The following is a 19,003-nucleotide window of genomic DNA, read 5'->3' as shown; positions in this document are numbered from 1 at the left end:
TTCTGTGCCACTAGGCTGTGATGCAGTGGAAGGGGAATAGGGGTATTTTTTTTTTTAAGAGTGAAAAGTATCCTGATGCTTATTTCAGTGGTGTTTTACAGACTCTCAGTAGACATGAGTCTTGATGAGTTCAAGGTGGGGCCTTTTGCGTCTACAATGGAATAGCTTGATAAAAGTTACTACCTGGTCACAGGGGACCTTTGGCATCTCAGTGGATTTGATGGCTAAACAAGGCTTCGGGGGGGAAAAGATGAGATTTGTAGTTAACTATTGTTGACTGCCAACCCCAGCGTACTGGGGCAAGTGGCTCAGTTATGTGCCAGTGGACAGAAACGTAGCAGAGCTGCATGTAGCCCTGAAGGCGCAAGTGAATGTGTTCCTGACTTGTGTTGAGGGCAGCTGAGCTGTGACAGGACCTCTCACGAAGCATGCACGGGGGGTCTACAAAGGAGCTCAGCTTCCTGCCGTGCCCCGCACGGGCTGCAAGAGCACCGTGTGGAAGCTTAATACCAGGGGGACACGAGGCTGCGAGAAGAAGCCCTTCCCCCGCCGACTGATGCCCCGGCTCCGGGTCTAGGTAATGCTATAACCGAGAAAAGCCCTCAGCGTGCCACTACTGGGGCCCTTCTCCTCCGCACACAGCGGTCGGGGCGCGCACGACGGGCCCGCTGCGCCTCCATTAGGAGCTGCGCCACAGCGCCGGCTGAGGCGCACAAGATGGCGGCGGGCGCCGGCCGGGCCGCCCACGTGACCTGGGCTCCTGCTCCTTCTAGAGACATCGCGGCGCGGGGCTGGCGGGCTGCTCTCGCGAGAGCGTCGAACAAAGCCGGGGGCTGGGGGGGGGGGGCGCTGTAATCTCGCGAGCACTCGGGGCCGCCGGGCTGGGGAGTAGAGCGGGCCGCCGGCAGGAAACCTCGCGGTGCTCCCCGGGGGAGACCGCGCGGGCCCGGCACGCCAAGTCTCGCGATACTTCCGGAGCGCCCTTCATCGAAGCCTGAGCTGCGGTGGTGGTGTGTGTGCGGAGGGGGGACGCAGATCTCGCGATATCTCCCCCCGCCCCTTTCCCCCACCGCCCGCCGGCGCACCGCTGTCGGTTTCACTCGCGAGAGCCAGGCGGAGAGGGGGGGAGGGGGGAAGCGCAGCGTGCGCGTTGACGTCAGCGCGCGGCGGCGGGCGGGCGGGCGGGGACTATATAAGGGCCGGGCCCACGGCGGGGGGGGTTCAGTCAGGAAAGCGTTTCGTGGCGGGCGTGTGCGCAAGCGGCAGCGAGCTCCCGGCCCGGCGGATTTGTTTCTCGAGGCGGAGCGGGGCATCCCGAGACGATCTCTCGTTATGAGTCATGTGGCGGTCGAAAATGCCCTCAGTCTAGACCAGCAGGTGGGGGACAACGGGGCCTGGAACGTGACGGGAACGGGGGGGGGGGGGCGGGGGGGCAGGGCGCTCCGTTAACCGGACCGCGGCCTACTGGGGGGGGGGGGGCTGGGTGCGTGTGTGAGGCCCGGGGCTCGCCTCGCTTCTCGATCCGCGGTGCTTGCGTCGTGATTTTTTTCCCCTCCCCCTCCCTTTTTATTTTTTTTAATTACTTTATATTTTTATTGTTTTAGTTCCCGGTAGGCCCAGCCTCGTCGCCTCCCCCCCCCCCCGCACCGGGGCGGGTTTGTGGCGCATTCGGTTGTTGCGCAGTTACCGGCGTGCCGCGCCTCCCCTCCGTCCTGCCGGGGGGGCCGCCCCGGGGAACTGGGGGCTTGGGGAAGGGGGGGAGGAGGGTGGGTGGAAAAGGGGCTCCTCGGTGCGGCCCCGCCGGGCTCCACGCGTTGCCCCCTGTGGCCTCTTCCTCCTGGCCACGCTCCGGGCCCGGCTTTTGTGTGGCGGGGGAAGCGACGATGGTAAACGCTGGGCGCCGGGACCCCTGGCGGCGGCGGCGGGGAGCGGCTGGGAGTTTAAGGGGGGGGGGGGAGGCGGGGGGGGGAGGAGGAGGAGGAGGAGGGAGGCCGGGGGAGGGGGGCAGGGAGAAAGGCCCGATAAATGGCGGCCATTGTGCGCCTGACGAGCGGGGCGGGGGGCGGGCGCCGCCGCCGCTTTGTGTCGGCAGCCCCCCTCCCCCGGCCGAGGGGCGGGGGCGCTGGCGGCCGCCTTTGTTCGCGCTGCGTCAGCGGGGCCCGGCGGCCGCCTCGCCGTGCCCGATCCGATTCCCCCCCCCCCTTCCCCCCGGCCGGGCCGGCGGGACTCGGTGACGCAGCTGGGCTCGGAGCAGCTCCCGGCCCCTCGGTGGTGTTGTTCCCTCGTCCCCCCACCTTTTTTTTTTTTTATCCCCCTTCACTCCCCCCCCCCCCCCGCGGGGCGGAGCTAAGAGCCCCACTGCGGGGGGGGCTGTTATCTAATCTTATTTTTCATTTTTTTAATATGCGGGGGAGCGGCGGCCCGCAGGCTTCGTGCAGCCGCTGCCCCGCAGCCTTGGGCGAAGTAGGTCAGGGAGCCGGTGCCGTGTGTCCCCCCCCCCCCCCCAAATCTCATCGCCCCCCCCCCCGTGTGTATCGCCCCCCTCCCCCGGCGGCACGTGACGGGTGCCGGCCGCAGGATTAGCTGGGCGGCTGCGGCTGCTCCCTGCTGCGCCCAAATCCCAGCCCGCAGTGCCGGCTGCACCGCCGCACTGAGATGGCGGCCGCGCCGGGCTGAGCCGCGGCGCCATCTCCGAGAGGAGCGCCTGGCGGCCGCTGTAGGCCGGGGGGGGGGAGACCCGGGCGGCATTTCTGTTCTCTGCCCGGGGAGAGACGCTTGTCCACGGTGCCTAACGTCTGCTTCTGTTTACTGTCCAAACGCGTTTTTTTTTTTTAAACCTCTTTTTTGATGCTCAGGTGAACCGAACAGGTTGGGTTTTAACTCCTATCTTTAAAGAGGGTGATGCAAGTCCCCTCCCTATCGCGATTTTTCAGACATCTTGAAGGAATAATGCATTGGGATCTTCGGTTTGGATTCATTCAGGTCATGTTGGGAGATGCTCCTTGCAATTGGCCTTGCATAAAATTTAGTTGCATATAAACATGTTTTTGTTTTTATCCAAGTCGGTTTCTCATCCTGCCGTGTTGGTAAACAACTGCACTAAATCCATACCCAAGTTTTGCGAGTCGCCTACAGCCTTCTGCTTAAATGAGCCTGTATTGTGCTTGACTGAAAACATTTGGGTTACATACCAGGGCATGACTTGAAATACCTTTCAGTAAACTGAAGGTTGCACGCAAAACTTAAGAAAAGCAAACCAAAAATGGTATTTGCTGGGGTGTTTGTGGGAAGAGGTCATCTGATGTTTTGGGAACAGAAGCTGCCTCTAAAATGAAGGTGCTGATCTCTAGGTGTTAATGCAGTCTAAAAAAGATGGTTGAGTCTCTGCCAATGAAGTAATACCAATTAAGTGGAGCACCTGAGCTGCAGTCTGTGTGTTTCAAAAAATTGTTTAATTGATCTCAGGATGCATTTTAATGGGATGAAAGACCATTTTAGGTTGGTGCTTAGCCTAAATACAGTGCATTAAGCATAAGTCAGCAGTACTTGATTTGGCGGATATAGGAGTCTTCTGGCCTTGCTATGAAGACACCTGAAGGTGTAGCCTTTGGTTTTACTGCTAATGTGGTATCAAAAGACTACAGTCTTGGTTCTTTGTCTTTACAGGAGATGCAGTAGACATAAAGCAATTTCTCTGCAGCAGTAACTTGTCAGAGTTCTGCTTACCCTTGATCAGCAGAGCTTTTTTTTATCTGATTATAAATGCATGATGCAACATGTTGATACTTACTTAGCTATCTTATTCTTTCCAGTTTTCTGGTCTAGACTTGAATTCCTCAGACTCTCAGAGCGAAGGAAGCTCTACAAGCAGTAAGTACATACAAGTTCTCAAGCTTGCAGTCACCTAGGCAGTTTCTAAAAACAAGTCAGGCTTTTGTAGCTGCGAAAGTAACTTTTGAAGCCATCATTCACAGACTTACAGGAAAATATAAGGCAATTGCTAGATACGCGCCTGCTTTAAAATTACATACTTGAGGTAGGCACGCTTAATTTGCAATGATTGTGTAAATTGAATGTTCTGGTAGTGCTTTTACTTAATTATTGTGCCAACTTGAGAGAATCTGGTTTCCCAGGTTTTCTGTGGCCTCTGGTCAAACAACCGAGGCCAGTGTTTGTAGTAGTAATGTGATGACCTCTCTTCTCATAACATCCAGCTGAAGTGGGAATGTTTGAAGGGAACATTTTAATAGCTAACTGTAGTAGTCCTACTATCTAACTGTATTAATTTCAATTCACTGAGTAGCAACTGTGTTCTGACATGCCAGGCTGAGGTATGTTAGAAGAGGGGATCTTCCAGGAACTCCTGTTCAGCTTGTGCCTGGTACATTCTGCTTTGTGTGCTGCTTAGCAGACAGATGCTTCTGGATTGTAACTGAAGAATGCTATTCAGAGGCAATTACATGTGGCTTCTGGTTAGATCTAAGCTGAACTGATTGGGATGATTACATTCAAGGGGAGGGAAAAATACTGGTAGTAATACCATGAGTGCCAGTATTGGAATGACATAGTGAAAATCTTAAGCTGCTCAAATAACCTGGCACCAGATTAAGTCTTAATCAGTTCCAGGAAGACAGGCTTTCATCACAGATACTGTAACATCCATAAAAGGCGTGTGTGACTTGGTCAAAGAAATAGCACACACGAAGGTCTTTTTTTAGAGGGCAGCTAAGCAAATGAATGCAAGAACTTTGTGTTCACTGCTCCGGTCCTCTGTGAGATGTGTTAAGTGTTAATGGATTCTTGTTCAAAGATACTGTTAAAGGCCTTAAAATTTGTGGGGCAGACTTAACTGTTCTATGCAAAAGGCATTGTTGTTGCAGAGGCTGATGTCTGTAAGGTGCCAGTGCCACAATTTTGTAATGCTGTCTTTCTTTTGTCCTCTAGAAGGCAGATACATTCCTCCTCACTTACGGAACAGGGAAGCTTCAAAACAGGGTATGTATCAGAAACGGTGGCAACACATGTAACTGGTTCTTTGCCTACTTCTGAACTGCTATGAGCAGGCTGTTAAAGGCTTGGACACTGCTGTTAAAAGTGACTATGCAGACTGCTTAACTGTTCTGCACAAAACATTGCAAACTCATCTGTTTTTAGCACGCTGTTGTTGGTTTCTTTTCCAGGTTACATTTTAAGCTTGAATTCAGTATCTGATTGCCAAAGTGTCTTCCATATCTCACTAAGCAATTAACTGAGTAAAGCATGATGAAGTCTCCTTAATTTGTCTAGCTATTTGATCTTGTGTATCAGTTTGAACGGATTTTGGGAGTATCCGTCTTTCTGAGGGTGACTGCAGTGTGGAAAGTGTAGGAACTAGCATAGTTTCACTTCATAGATGGATGTTTTATGCAGACTTGCTCTCAACTGGGGAGCACCTCAACCAGAACAGTTACAGGTGTTGCCTTCTCCATACAAGCTATCAGAAGCTAGACAATCTAAAAGAGTAATTGCAGAAGGCAAGACTTGATGCTGTAGCCTGAAACACAGACGCATGGTTGTACACTTGCACAGAGGGGTTGTACTGAGAAAAACAACCTATATATAACGTGCACTTTTAGAACAAAAGATTTAAAAAATGTTCTGTGGAATGCTTCAGTGAAGTAAATGATGAATTTTACTGCAACATCTGCAGCCTTTCAGAAATAGTTACTAGACATGATGACAATGCATTGTGTAGATAAAAGGGAAACAGTTCATCTAACAATTACTGAACTGCTAGCATGGAGAAACTAAAGCTTCAAGCTGTAGCAGAGTGGTAAGGAATTAAAGCTTTATAGTATGGCATGACTTTTATCTCGTGCTTCTAAAGCAGTGCTCTGGACTTTGAAGGATTCTGTTTCATATAGTGCAGGAGGACTCTTATTTTCATTAGCATGTATTTCAGTGCTCTCCTCCTACGTACACCTAATGTTTCGTTTTTCTTCTGGAGCTACTTAATGACTAAAACAAATGTTCCACTCCGGTTTTATGCCACTTGAAGAAACAGCTCAGTCTTTTGTCTTCACATGCTTCTGAGCTGTTTTCTTTATATTTAACAAAGATGTGGCCTAAAGCACCAAATGATGCCGAGCAACCTGAGAGCTGAATCTATTGGGGAAAGTGCAGGAGCTGTTTGGCAGCTGTGTGCTCCTGAAGTTCCCAGTAATTTTAACATCAAAAGTGAAAAGCCTAACAGGAAATCTCCTAGATAAACCCAGAAGGAACATGCTGGTTTCTTAAAGCAGTGCAGGAAGTAAGAATTAAAAACTGGAGTTTGGTACAAGTTACAAGCCAACTTCTGGCCACATTGGATACAATGGTATTTTAACCTTACATTGAGTTTCATGCCCTGTATATATAGGAATGTCACTCAAATTTAGCTTTGCACAGAATAGAAAAAACGTTAAATGTGTGTCCTTGTGTTTTTTTTCTGGGGACTTGAAGTGTTGGACAGCTTCCAGCTGAAAAGTCTGAGAGATGGTTTAAATGTCCATATTAGAGGCTGCCCTCCAGAAAACATGCTTTTGTACTGGAGGCCATCTTGCCTCACTTGATACTTGAATTCTGCTCAGTGGGTGGCGTGGTTTACCTTTAAAGTGGAAGTTAGGTAGGCGTTTGAGGTGTTCCTTTGAAACAAGAGGGGTGAATGTTGCCTTTTGTACTTGATCAACTTGGAGATAATACTAGGATCTATTCACGATGTCACTCCGGATTCTTCATTCACGACATTTCTTTTAATAACTGATGTTAGGTGCTTAAATATCACCATGCAAAAAGGCAAACAAGTTACGTAATTTATTTGAACAGGCCATGTGCCAAATTTAGTTGGTTGTAGGCTGTCAGCTTCTGTTGGTTGGCACGCTTGGTGTTTGAACTTCCTTGAAACCTTTTTTGAAAACTTTATCGCTGGATTCCTCCTGACTCCCTGTGATAAAAGCTCATGATCGCTATGTGGAGAAAGCCATCCAGTTCAGGGATGCACCCTGGATTCAAGGATTCACCTTGCAGCAAAATGTGTATCAGCACGGTGATGTGAAACGGAGCTATTTTCTAGGATGATGTAAAGTATGTAACAGTTGTATACGTTGTTTACAACTAAATAGTCAGTACCTTTTTGCTGGCTGTTCTGTATATTGGCTGTACCTTGAAACCCTTGAGAACAGATTGTTCAAGGTGTATGTGTTGGAAAGCAACCAGCAAAATAGACTTTGGATAGTAGTGGTTCTGTAATGGAGCTCTTGAAGTGGTGTTACAAGCCTAGTCACCTGATAAAATTTATGGATCTAAAAATGAAACTACATGACAGAATTGTATTTCAGTAATCCAGCAGGATTGTCTCACAAACTAGGTCCTCCTTGACTTCCATGAAGGTGTTAGTTAAGTATGGCTGCATTCAAATGGTAAAGGAGACTTGAAAATAAATAGTTTCTCCTGTCTGTTGTTTCCTTAGACATATTCTGGAAACAACTAGTGTGTAGTTTCTAGCTTGGGGTTCTCAATTTCCTCTGTAGCTGATGATGGCTTAGTAATGCAGAGACACTATTAAAGTTGCACAATGGACTTGTGGCTAAGTAAGAAATTACTTAAGGCAGTGGACTTAGTTATTTAAAAACAGCTGTTTGTTCTACCTGAAAAGTTGAGTATCCTCATGATTACATAAGTGTTGGCTGAGGAAGCAGGCTAAAGGGTCTAGAATACTTAAAACATCCTGAATATTTCTGTTTAAAAAACCTTACAGTGCTTTCATGATCTGTTACGTAAGCTTAAGGTTTTTCCATACACCTAGATATCTGCCTCTATCATAATACTAATAATGTCAGTTTTATACCTGGGAGCAGGACAACACAACCGCAGGAAATGAGAATGCATTAAAAACATTCATTTAAACTGCTGAAAAGCAAAATAGCCATTAAGTAGTCCAAGCTACAGTATACGGAGCTCAGTATGCAAGGCTGCCTGCTCTGAAGTGTTTTTCCTTCCCTAAGCTTCACTTGGTAATACTACAGTGCCTTGTCTCACTGCTTTCTCATTGCACTTCTGGAAACTGCTCTTGGATATTTAGTCTGACCTGATCAAGGAGTAAATGTTAAGAGTTATTTTTCCTTTATTAAAACAATCTATTGCTTCTGCGTGTGGCAGCTTTTCAAGTAAGCTGACAGTGATTGGTGTTAGAGCATTATAAATGTGACCTAAAATGCTGACTGAATAGCGTGGCAACTACCACTTCTCATAGGTGCAAGAACTACAAAAATTGACTGGGAGTTCATTAACTTACTGAACTCCAAAATTACCTCCTTGGGGAGGAATAAGTACTGAATGGAATCTGTGCACATCTTTGATAAAAATCAAACTAAGCACAACAATCTGGAAGTGGAATACGTGTCCCTAACTGTTAAGAATGGTACATGTGTGTGTTTACAACTTGGGTCTAGACATTGCTGTGCGAGCTTAAGGAAAACTACGGTGAGTTACCAGCTTACGCTGCTGCAGATTCAGAAAACTAGGAAGGTAAATAAATAAACCTACTTGGTATGCTGTTGGGAGTATAAAATGGACTCCTTTCTGAAACTTCAGGCTTGGAAGGTCTTTGTATAGTGTAGTGCGGAGTCAGCCCAATTTTCTGGATCCAGGCACTAACAAAAAACATCTAGATCTTTCTTAAGATTGCTCTGTCAGTACCAGTACTGTTAAGCTTGCTCAGCTAGAAGATACACTCCCAGATTTTTAGTATGTTTTGGAAGTAACTCATGCTAAAGCTTGCATTAATGGATTATTATTTTATTCCTTACCTTCTGTCTCTAAATAAGAAGTTTTTCTAGTCCTTAAGGGTAAACTCTCTTTGGAATCATTTTATGTTCCTCGCTTTTGTTTTGTCTGGCACAAAAATCTTCGTTGGCTTTGTTTTGCAGAGCTTGCGAAAAAGCATGCTCACTGATAAGAGTGATAACTACATGAAACTTCACTTATTCTCTCTGCATCCCACAGTTGAGACTTTAGGTCTTACTTTTAAATTTGTGAGGGTTGAACTGTGGATCAAATTTTGTAAGTCGAGGTCCTTAGTCTAGTGCCAAAACACTTCTCAATGTTCTACAGTTCCATTAATCTCTTCATTTGTATTGAAGTTGCAGAGAAAAATGTAGAGCTAGGGTTCTGAATGCTTGGGAGAGTCTTTTTTCTTCTGATACACTTGAGGTCCTGGTTGCGTGTTATTTCAATTATTGCTATCAGAATGCAGCCATGAATGTAATGGGTTCAGTTTGTACCTATTTAATGTAAATAGAAACATGGTATAATTAGAACAAGAAAGTGTGTGAGGCTTTACACAATTCAGAATCAATCCCCCAGCGATATTAGCGATTTGGCTAAATCAGTATTGGCAATGAGTAATGTTTAGTGTCTGTCTAAGTCTTCTACTTGTATGTCTTCCTTTTTTAATCATATAGATAAAAAGTCCAGTGAAGACTTACTGGGTGGACTTAGTTCTTGTAAAAGCCTGGACTGTGTAATGTATGGCTAAAATATGTTTTTCCCCACTAGGTTTTGATAGTGGTGGCTGGAGTTCTAGCAGAGACAAGGATGCATACAGCAGCTTTGGCGTACGGTCTGATCGTGGAGCAAAATCAAGCTTCTTTGACCGTGGAAATGGATCAAGAGGAGGAAGGCAAGTGCCCATTTGTATGGGCTGTGCATTCTAAGTCTGTCTCTGTTCCAGTAGCACACCTGTGATCTTGCTGGAAAAAGCAGAGTTTTAAGTGTGGTTCTAGGATAAGGTACAAGGAACCTGGGGGGGGGGGGAAAGAGTGCGAGAACCATGTTTAAAGCTACAGGAATTCAAGGAGGGTGAGCTTGCATGTGTCGGAAGATGTGCCCTGTAGCTTACCACCAGCCACTTACTGCAGCTGTAATGACTTGCTGACTTCCCATTTCACCAAAAAGGGCTACATGGGTGGATACTATCAGGAAACAATTTGAGATGTTGGGAGCACAGGATACATCAGAACTGATTTTTATTTCAATATTTTTTTTCCATGTTGAAAAGTGTAGTTAATAAAACTGGGTGAGACTCTTGCAGGTTCTCTGCCTTATTTGATCAGTCTTACACACATCATGCGTTGTATGCACAAGTGTGGTGAGAGTGACCTTTATCGACTAGTAAGGCTGATGCTAGTATCCAGACTTTTCTCAAACATGATTTACCAGACCAAAAACTAAACAGTTGAGGTAAGGACGTTTTTCACCTTCTTTCTGAGCTAGCGATACAGGTGAGCTCCCTCTTCATAAAATCAGTAATGTGACTTGTAATTGAGGGATTTAGTTTGATCATGTATGTGGTGGGGGAGTAGAAGAACAAATTCAAGCACTTCAGGGTTTTGTCTGGACTTGGGAGGCAAATGTAATGTGAGGCACAGAGAAGGGGGGTGGTACCAAACAATATCTTACAAGAGGCTCCCTACAAAAAAGACTGAGAAACTTCAATTACAGCTTTATAGGCAGATGATGACTACTTTAAAGTTACACTTAAAAAAAAAAAAACAACCATCAAGCCCTGGTTTATTTTGATACGTGTTTCAGTGTGTTAAGCTAAAACCCAACTGTTAAACTATAACAGCAACAAACTTCCCTATCTAACACAGAATGGATATGATCTAGTCTGATATCCATACATAGTCCTCATTTCAGTTCACAGGTCAGTGTATGAGTACAGATGACCTGATCACTTACATTGTTCTATGGTCATGTATCTAATATACAGACCATACTCCACTAGATTACAGTAGCTCTGACTTTCCTTGCATGTCATAAAAACCCTGGTGTCCAGGAACAGTGGTCTAATACTCTTGCTATACGTAGATATGAAGAGCGTGGAAGAGGCAGCGACTATGACAGGAGTGGCTTTGGTAGATTTGACCGTGGTGGAAATAGCCGCTGGTCTGACAAATCCGATGAAGATGACTGGTCAAAGCCTCTTCCCCCAAGTGAACGCCTGGAACAGTAAGTACTGGAATGGTGTAAATCCACATGATGGGGGGCTGGTTGATGTATCTAATAAGTAAAACACCATCTCTTCTGCTTTTAGGGAGCTCTTTTCAGGAAGCAATACTGGCATTAACTTTGAGAAGTATGATGACATTCCTGTTGAAGCAACAGGCAGCAACTGTCCTCCACATATTGAAAGTGTAAGTGCTTTGTTTAATGTATTTAATCTGCACTGTTCTGAACATGAAACATGTCATGCTGCCTTAAGTTCAGGAAGCAAGAGAAACCTTGTCTTGACCCTCTACAGCTAAAGTCTCTTTCAGAAATTCAGATTAGGTATAATGAACAAGACAAAGGAGAAGTTGTATAAGCTTGTTTGGTTAACGCTTCTAGTTCATTTAACTGTGTGATGTGCCTTTAAACAGCAAGTGTGTAAAGAAGTAGAAGTGCTTGGAGGTGATAGGGTGTTGCAGCAATGGCCTAAGCATGGACACTGTCCTGTCTTAAGCATGTAGGCTTGTGTTGCCTGTACTCAAGGCTTGGCTGGCTTTTTAAGAATTACTTACATGATAATGGCACTAAGTAGATATCTTATGTCTTGTAACTAACTCCTGAGTATTTGTGACCTTAAGTTCTGTAGTAAGAAATACAAACAGAAGCTACTTTATGAAAGACTGGATGGAATGACCTCTTCATTCAGGGAAGGATCCCATACTTAAATCTTTGAAAATATCTTACAGTTCAGCGATGTTGACATGGGAGAAATTATTATGGGAAACATTGAGCTTACACGTTACACCCGTCCTACTCCAGTCCAGAAACATGCAATACCTATTATTAAAGAAAAGAGAGACTTGATGGCCTGTGCTCAGACAGGTAAGTTTGTAAATTCTTACTGTTCAGTCTCCATAGGTTCAATAGCTTTTGTATTCCTTGAGCTGTTGGTGAGAGATCTGGTCTGTAAGGTAGTAAACTTCAGAATGCACCTGTTGTATTGGAAACTATTGGCTTAGTCTTGCTAATGCATTAGATGTGGCTTGACTGGTTTTACATTTTATCCTTGGAGAGATGTTAATAGCTTAAATCCCATTCACTTCAGAGTGTTGCAATGCTGAATGAGTCTTGTAAATGACTTCCTCTGGGTGAATAGTGCACTCCAGTAGCACGGGCAGTATCCCTACATCTAATGTAGATATTGCTGGGAATGTTAATGATGCAGGATTAGGTGCAGTATATGGCAGTAGTTTTGAAAATAACTCATTAATAATACTAAATTGTATCTAATAGGGTCTGGGAAAACGGCTGCGTTTCTTCTACCAATATTGAGCCAGATCTATGCAGATGGACCTGGTGATGCTTTGAGAGCTATGAAGGCAAGTATTCTAGTAATCCTGGAGAAGCTAAGACCAATATATTTTTGTCATACGCTGTTGTCTGCTATTGAACACAGCAGCTGGGCTATAATCATTTTGGTTACATTAAGCAAGTTTCTCACTTCCAGTGTTCTCCTTTGCAAAGTATGGGCTGTGGAGCAACCTGTTGCTTTTTTCCCTACCTAAGGAGTTCTAAACGTTTTTGCCTACGTAATAATGTGCATCAAGATGCTTTGTTGCTTAAGCTTTAGGAGCACTTCCTTGCTGCACAAAACTATTTGGTCACGCATCACATGTCTATGCTGTAGTGACTTCAGGATAGGAAGAAGTAGGCTTTTTGGTGTTCTGTGGCTAGAATTTCTCTTACATAAGTTACGGATGACAGTGCAGGTTGTAGAGAACAAGCTTTTGCAGCTGTGTTGCTGTTAACATATTAACCAACAGTTTAATCTTGGGCCCTGCAGCAGGGCAGAGTCTTGAGAGGCAGTGCTTTTAAAACAGTTGACTCTCAGCCATGCATAATTCCCTGTTAAGAGAAGCTCAGTAACTTTAGATAGCTATTACAAAAGCAGTGTTGTGATTCCATTTGTAGCTGGGGTACTAATTGCAGTTTGTTTCAGGAGAATGGAAGGTATGGACGCCGTAAGCAATATCCAATCTCACTGGTCTTGGCCCCAACTAGAGAACTGGCTGTGCAGATTTATGAGGAAGCCAGAAAGGTATGTCTAGGAGCTCATCATTAAAGTATAGAGTAAAATGTAGTTTTTCTTAGAGCTAACTTACTTGTTTTTATAGTTTGCATACCGTTCCAGAGTTCGTCCCTGTGTTGTGTATGGTGGTGCAGACATCGGTCAGCAGATACGTGACTTAGAACGTGGATGTCACTTGCTTGTGGCAACTCCAGGACGACTGGTTGATATGATGGAGAGGGGAAAGATTGGACTGGATTTCTGCAAGTAAGTGAAGAGATTTTGTCCATATCCTCATGCGTTGCCAACAGGAAACTCTCCAAGTGAGATCTGGAAAAGATAACACTTAATATCTAGCTTTCAAACTGTAAATACCTAGTTGAGACATGTAGTCCAATGTCCGTATTTGGTTACAGCTTAAAACTCACCTGAAAAACCCTCTTATTTTTTAGATACCTAGTGCTTGATGAAGCTGACAGAATGCTTGACATGGGTTTCGAACCTCAAATTCGTCGAATCGTTGAACAAGATACTATGCCGCCGAAGGGGGTGCGTCATACCATGATGTTCAGTGCGACTTTCCCCAAGGAAATCCAGGTACTTCACAAGTTCAAATATCTTAAGACTAATTTCACCTCTGTAAGGGGGAAAAAAAATACTGATATCTTTTTCCTTCCCTTTCTTTAGATGCTTGCTCGTGACTTCCTTGATGAATATATCTTTCTGGCTGTTGGCAGAGTAGGTTCTACATCTGAGAATATCACACAGAAAGTAGTGTGGGTGGAAGAGTCAGACAAACGATCATTTCTGCTTGACCTGCTAAATGCCACAGGTAAAGACTGGTTCCAAATAAGCAAATACTGGAATATTAAGATGAGGCAAATCTGACAGTGCAGGTAATGAGAACTTCCATTGAGTAGGGGAAGGAAGAGATTACCTTTTTTTGCATTTGTTTTGTGCAAGGCACTCATTGTATGATGACTGAGTGGCAGTTAAGTAGATGCAAACTCTCTGGAAGATCTCATTTTATATTACCAGTTTAGAACAAAGAACAAATGAGAGCAGACAACTGAAATTGCCTTTTTCTAGTTAGTGAAGCTAAGTATTTGTACTGCCTTTCTTTTGTTAACTTGTGGTTGTTTTATTGTTAGGCAAGGATTCCTTGACTCTGGTGTTCGTGGAAACTAAAAAGGGAGCAGATGCTCTTGAGGACTTCCTCTACCATGAAGGATATGCCTGTACAAGTATACATGGAGATCGCTCTCAAAGAGACCGAGAGGAAGCACTGCACCAGTTCCGTTCGGGCAAGAGCCCAATTCTTGTTGCCACAGCTGTAAGTGAAAACCCTGAAGCTTGAGCCAGTAGGCATGTTACGTCACTTCTGGAATTTTTGATCAATTTGATTTAATCTCTTTAACCACTAGGTAGCAGCAAGAGGACTGGATATATCAAATGTAAAGCATGTCATAAACTTTGACTTGCCAAGTGACATTGAAGAATATGTACATCGTATTGGTCGTACAGGCCGTGTAGGAAATCTTGGTAAGTATGGACAAGGTTTCATACCTAACTTGCTAGGTGTAGTACTACTGGTCAAGTGGCACACTGAAACTACAGAGTGCTTGAGAAAAGCCTGTGTGCCTTCTGTGACCAGGCAATATTGCTAGTAAACTGTACAGTACCGGGTACAGCTTTCCTTCATAGGAAGTCTGGAGGTGTTTCGCTATTGAAGTGCTACTGAAATGTAGTGTTTTTGAAGTGGTGACATCAGTAAGTAGTATCTTGGTGTCACTTGTATCTGTTAAATCAAGCAACACTTCTAAGTTATGTGGATGGACTTCAACCATTGTCCATACGGTGTGGAAAGTAACCGGTTCTTTCAGCTAGGGACTCTGCTGTTCAGTAAAGTTTTGATGCCACATGTAAGCTTGATATCTTCTGTGTCCATCAGTAGGTAGCAAGGGCTTGTGCGAGTGTCTAGGGTGGAGTAATGGTATTAAACAGCTTTCTCTTCAGATAATTCTCATGTTCTCAAGCTTGACTATGATGAGCATACTGTACTTGCCACAGCCACAAGTGGGATATGGAATGGGATTAAGTGCTGTAGTGTATCTGCTTTGTGTGGGGTTAAAACTGAATATTTACTTTAGGTCTTGCCACCTCGTTCTTCAATGAGAGAAATATAAACATCACCAAGGACTTACTCGATCTTCTCGTTGAGGCTAAGCAGGAAGTACCATCTTGGCTGGAAAACATGGCTTATGAACAGCATCACAAAGGGGGTGGCAGCCGCGGGCGATCTAAGAGGTAATGATCAGAACTGATTTGGCTAAATGTATTCTTCCCCTGTTGTGAGAGGCAGTTCTGTGACTTGTTTTCAGTGTAAAAGTACAGTTAATGTCTGAGGAAAGACAAGCCAGTGCTGTATAAATAGAAGTCAGGTGCATCATCAGAAGGTGACAGTTTAATATCTGTCTTAATTTAGCTAGTGTGATTTGACCTCATGGATTTTTTGCTGTGTTTTCTTCAGAAGCATGCTTTTAGGATGGTTTTTCTTGTCTACGTTATTAGAAGATGGTCATAAGTGCATCCTTGAACTAACTATAGATGACCTAATTATAGGCTCAGGAATTCTGTGGAACAGAGGAGTTTGCATCAAACCTCATGAGGACCTGAGAAAGTAACTCTTGTTGTGTAACATGTCAAGTTCAACATGACCTTGTTTGAACAGTAAATTTCCCTTAGCTATATAGAATGCCATTTCCCAGATAGCGTTGGGATGCTCGCTAAGAAGCGCACTGAACTCAGCAGTGGTTGGCCAGCTTTAATGTGAATTGGAGAAATGTTTGTACTTTGATCTCAATGTCTGCAGTGCTTAAAACGTGACAAACTTTTACTCAAGTGTCTTTCTTTTCCTCTATACAGCAGTAGATTCAGCGGAGGATTTGGTGCCAGAGACTATCGAACAAGTAGTGGTTCTGGTAGCAGTAGCTTTAGCAGCAGTCGATCAACCAGCAGCCGCAGTGGAGGAAGTGGGAGCAGAGGATTTGGAGGTAAGAAAAAGAACAGGGTAGTCACGGCTGGCAGCTATAAAAACAGATGTAAAATCTTGATAGTAAAACTTCTGGAGGTAATAAAGTAAAAATTGCAGTAAATACTAGGTCACTTGGTGCTTGCTATGCAAAGCTTCAGTATCTATTGGGTCTGTTAGCACAACTTAACCTGTATGTGATTAGTTTGATAGGACCTCTCTTTCCTGTGGTTTGGTTTGCATTTGACAGTGCTTTTGGGTGGGCTTTCTTCTATAGGTCATAGATGTCTAATTTGTGCCCCGGGCTTTTTCTTGTGTGAAGGCTCAAGTCCTCAGCAGGTTAATTAAGCGTCACTTTCTCTTGCCTTTCGTAGGTGGTGGTTATGGAGGCTTCTACAACAGTGATGGATATGGAGGCAACTATAACTCCCAGGGGGTTGACTGGTGGGGCAACTGAATCTGCTTGCAGCAGATAACCTACCAAACAAGCTAATATGGAAACCACATGTAACTTAGCCAGACTATACCTTGTGTAGCTTCAAGAACTCGCAGTACATTACCAGCTGTGATTCTCCACTGAAATTTTTTTTAAGGGAGCTCAAGGTCACAAGATGGAAACAAAGGAACAAGTAGCCCTATCTTGAAGGTGGTTTTGAAGACTCTATTGCTGTAGTCAGGATTAACTCCCCTCCCACCCATCCCCACCCAGAAACTGCATTTATGATTTTGTGACTGAGGATCATTTGTTTGTTAATGTACTGTGCCTTTAACTTTAGACAACTTTTATTTTGATGTCCTGTTGGCTCAGTAATGCTCAAGATATCAATTGTTTTGACAAAATAAAAATTACTGAACTTGGGCTAAAATCAAACCTTGGCACACAGGTGTGATACAACTTAAACAGGAATCACTGATTCATCCATAATATTACAAAGAAAAACTTATGCGGTAGCCTGCATTAGGGCTTTTGGTATCTGCAGATTTGAAAAATAAAACATCTTGAAGCATATCAATGCAATTAGTTTCTAATGTGGCAAAACTGTACTAAGTTAAAGTTCTGATTTGCTCACTCTATCCTGGATAGGTACTTAGAACCTGATAGCCTTTAATAAAGCCATTCCAGTCATGATGAGATGATGTATGGATACATGCATACATTAAAAGCACTGTTTTTGAAGTTAATGCAAGTAAATACAGCAATTCCTTTTTCAATATTTAGGCAGATCATTAATGTGAGCTAGCCAAATGTGGGCAGAATATTACAGGGAACGTTTAAAGGTCTGATAACTTGAAATAGTTTTTAGGAGAATTCATCTATTTAGACTTTTTAAAATGCCTGCCATATGAAATTGAAATGGTAGAATGGCTGACCATGGCAGTGATTGGTCCTCCTTAAGGGCCTGACTGAATTTTTGGTCTAATAACGCATGCTAGTGTTGATGTTTTTTGGTCAAGAGGGTATGAACAGGAAGAATTATGCAGCAGGCTTTATTTTAATGCAGATTCACATTACTCTGTTCAAGCTGCGTGGAGATGTTAAACTGGCTTACTGTAGACTTTGTAAAATGGCTCCAGAAGAGTAACAAACAAACCTGAGATCACAGAGGTTGGAAATGTACATAAACTGCACAAGGTTTCAATTCTGCTATTAAAGTGCAGTTTTAGTCAGTTTTAGTTGCATAGGTTTCCATTGTATTTATAGTCTGTTTATGCTAAATCTGGCCAAAGATAAGTATTGTCCACCAGAAAAATGCCTCTGCCACTTGGAATTTCTGTGCTGACTTGGTGGCCAGAGCAGTTAACAACTCTAATCTACAGTGGCATAGGAAAATGGCAAAAATCTCCTAAAGTGCAATAGATTTTTTCAAGTGTATTGTGCCTTGTTCTAAAACTTTTATTAAGTAGGTGCACTTGACAGTATTGAGGTCATTTGTTATGGTGCTATTTCAAGTCTAGGTTTAGGCCCTTGTACATTTTGCCCATAACTTTTTACAAAATACTTCTTTTATTGCACATTCAGAGAATTTTATATATGTCTTGTGTGCGTGTCCTTAACTTCCAATCTTATTTTGTCTCTTGGAGATTGAACGCAGCTTGTTTAAGGAGAAGGAAATAGATTCTAAAACTTATTTGGGACCATGGGAATGATAGCTGGGAAGAAAACTATTTGCACACGACAGATTTCTAGATACTTTTTGCTGCTAGTTTTGTGTAATATTTATTGAACATTTTTGACAAATATTTATTTTTGTAAGCCTAAAAGTGATTCTTTGAAAGTTTAAAGAAACTTGACCAAAAGACAGTACAAAAACACTGGCACTTGAATGTTGAATGTCACCGTATGCGTGAAATTATATATTTCGGGGTAGTGTGAGCTTTTAATGTTTAAGTCATATTAAACTCTTAAGTCAAATTAAGCAGACCCGGCATTGGCAGTGTAGCCATAACTTTCTGATAGTAAAACAAAAATTGGCAACTTAAAATTAAACATGCCAAGGTTTTGATACACTTGTCTTAAGATATTAATGAAACACTTCTAAACACTGATGTGAAGTGTCCAGATTCTCAGATGTTTGTTGCGTGAGTTTTGTTTAGTTGTGTGTTTTTTTTTCAGTGAATGTCTGGCACATTGCAATCCTCAAACATGTGGTTATCTTTGTTGTATTGGCATAATCAGTGACTTGTGCATTTTAGCAAGTTTTATCAGCCAGCAATATTTTCAGTTCAGATACAAGGATTCAAAACAATATGCAAGAATGGATTTAAACTTGCTGAATGTGAAAATTGAATTTCAAGTCACTGTAGGTTTAGAATTGCTTATTGTATTAGTTTAGATGCTAGCACTGCATGTGCTGTGCATATTCTTGATTTTATTAAAATAAAAAAGTTGAACTGCA

The 19,003-nt window shown here is 43.7% G+C and overlaps 1 protein-coding gene across 2 annotated transcripts in view; it reads left to right on the top strand.

The window, feature by feature from the left end:
* The window catches only part of DDX3X (DEAD-box helicase 3 X-linked), a 19,576-nt gene extending 573 nt beyond the window's left edge, over window positions 1–19,003 (top strand). Inside the window, exons 1-17 of one of the 2 annotated variants that reach the window (XM_083821156.1) lie at window positions 1,213–1,377; window positions 3,813–3,870; window positions 4,945–4,995; window positions 9,574–9,697; window positions 10,888–11,028; window positions 11,114–11,213; window positions 11,754–11,889; window positions 12,301–12,386; window positions 13,007–13,105; window positions 13,182–13,342; window positions 13,528–13,672; window positions 13,763–13,907; window positions 14,227–14,408; window positions 14,500–14,617; window positions 15,226–15,382; window positions 16,001–16,128; window positions 16,481–19,003. In XM_083821156.1, coding sequence (XP_083677282.1) covers window positions 1,333–1,377; window positions 3,813–3,870; window positions 4,945–4,995; window positions 9,574–9,697; window positions 10,888–11,028; window positions 11,114–11,213; window positions 11,754–11,889; window positions 12,301–12,386; window positions 13,007–13,105; window positions 13,182–13,342; window positions 13,528–13,672; window positions 13,763–13,907; window positions 14,227–14,408; window positions 14,500–14,617; window positions 15,226–15,382; window positions 16,001–16,128; window positions 16,481–16,563 — 1,959 coding nt within the window. In that variant the 5' untranslated portion in view covers window positions 1,213–1,332 and the 3' untranslated portion in view covers window positions 16,564–19,003. Of the gene's footprint in view, window positions 1–1,212; window positions 1,378–3,812; window positions 3,871–4,944; window positions 4,996–9,573; window positions 9,698–10,887; window positions 11,029–11,113; window positions 11,214–11,753; window positions 11,890–12,300; window positions 12,387–13,006; window positions 13,106–13,181; window positions 13,343–13,527; window positions 13,673–13,762; window positions 13,908–14,226; window positions 14,409–14,499; window positions 14,618–15,225; window positions 15,383–16,000; window positions 16,129–16,480 lie in introns of those variants that run through there. The other variant, XM_083821157.1, reaches the window with a different exon arrangement.

Source organism: Anser anser (assembly GCF_964211835.1).
Source record: "Anser anser genome assembly, chromosome: 1".
NCBI classification, from domain to species: Eukaryota; Metazoa; Chordata; class Aves; order Anseriformes; family Anatidae; genus Anser; species Anser anser.
This window is presented reverse-complemented; position numbering and strand designations above follow the sequence as displayed.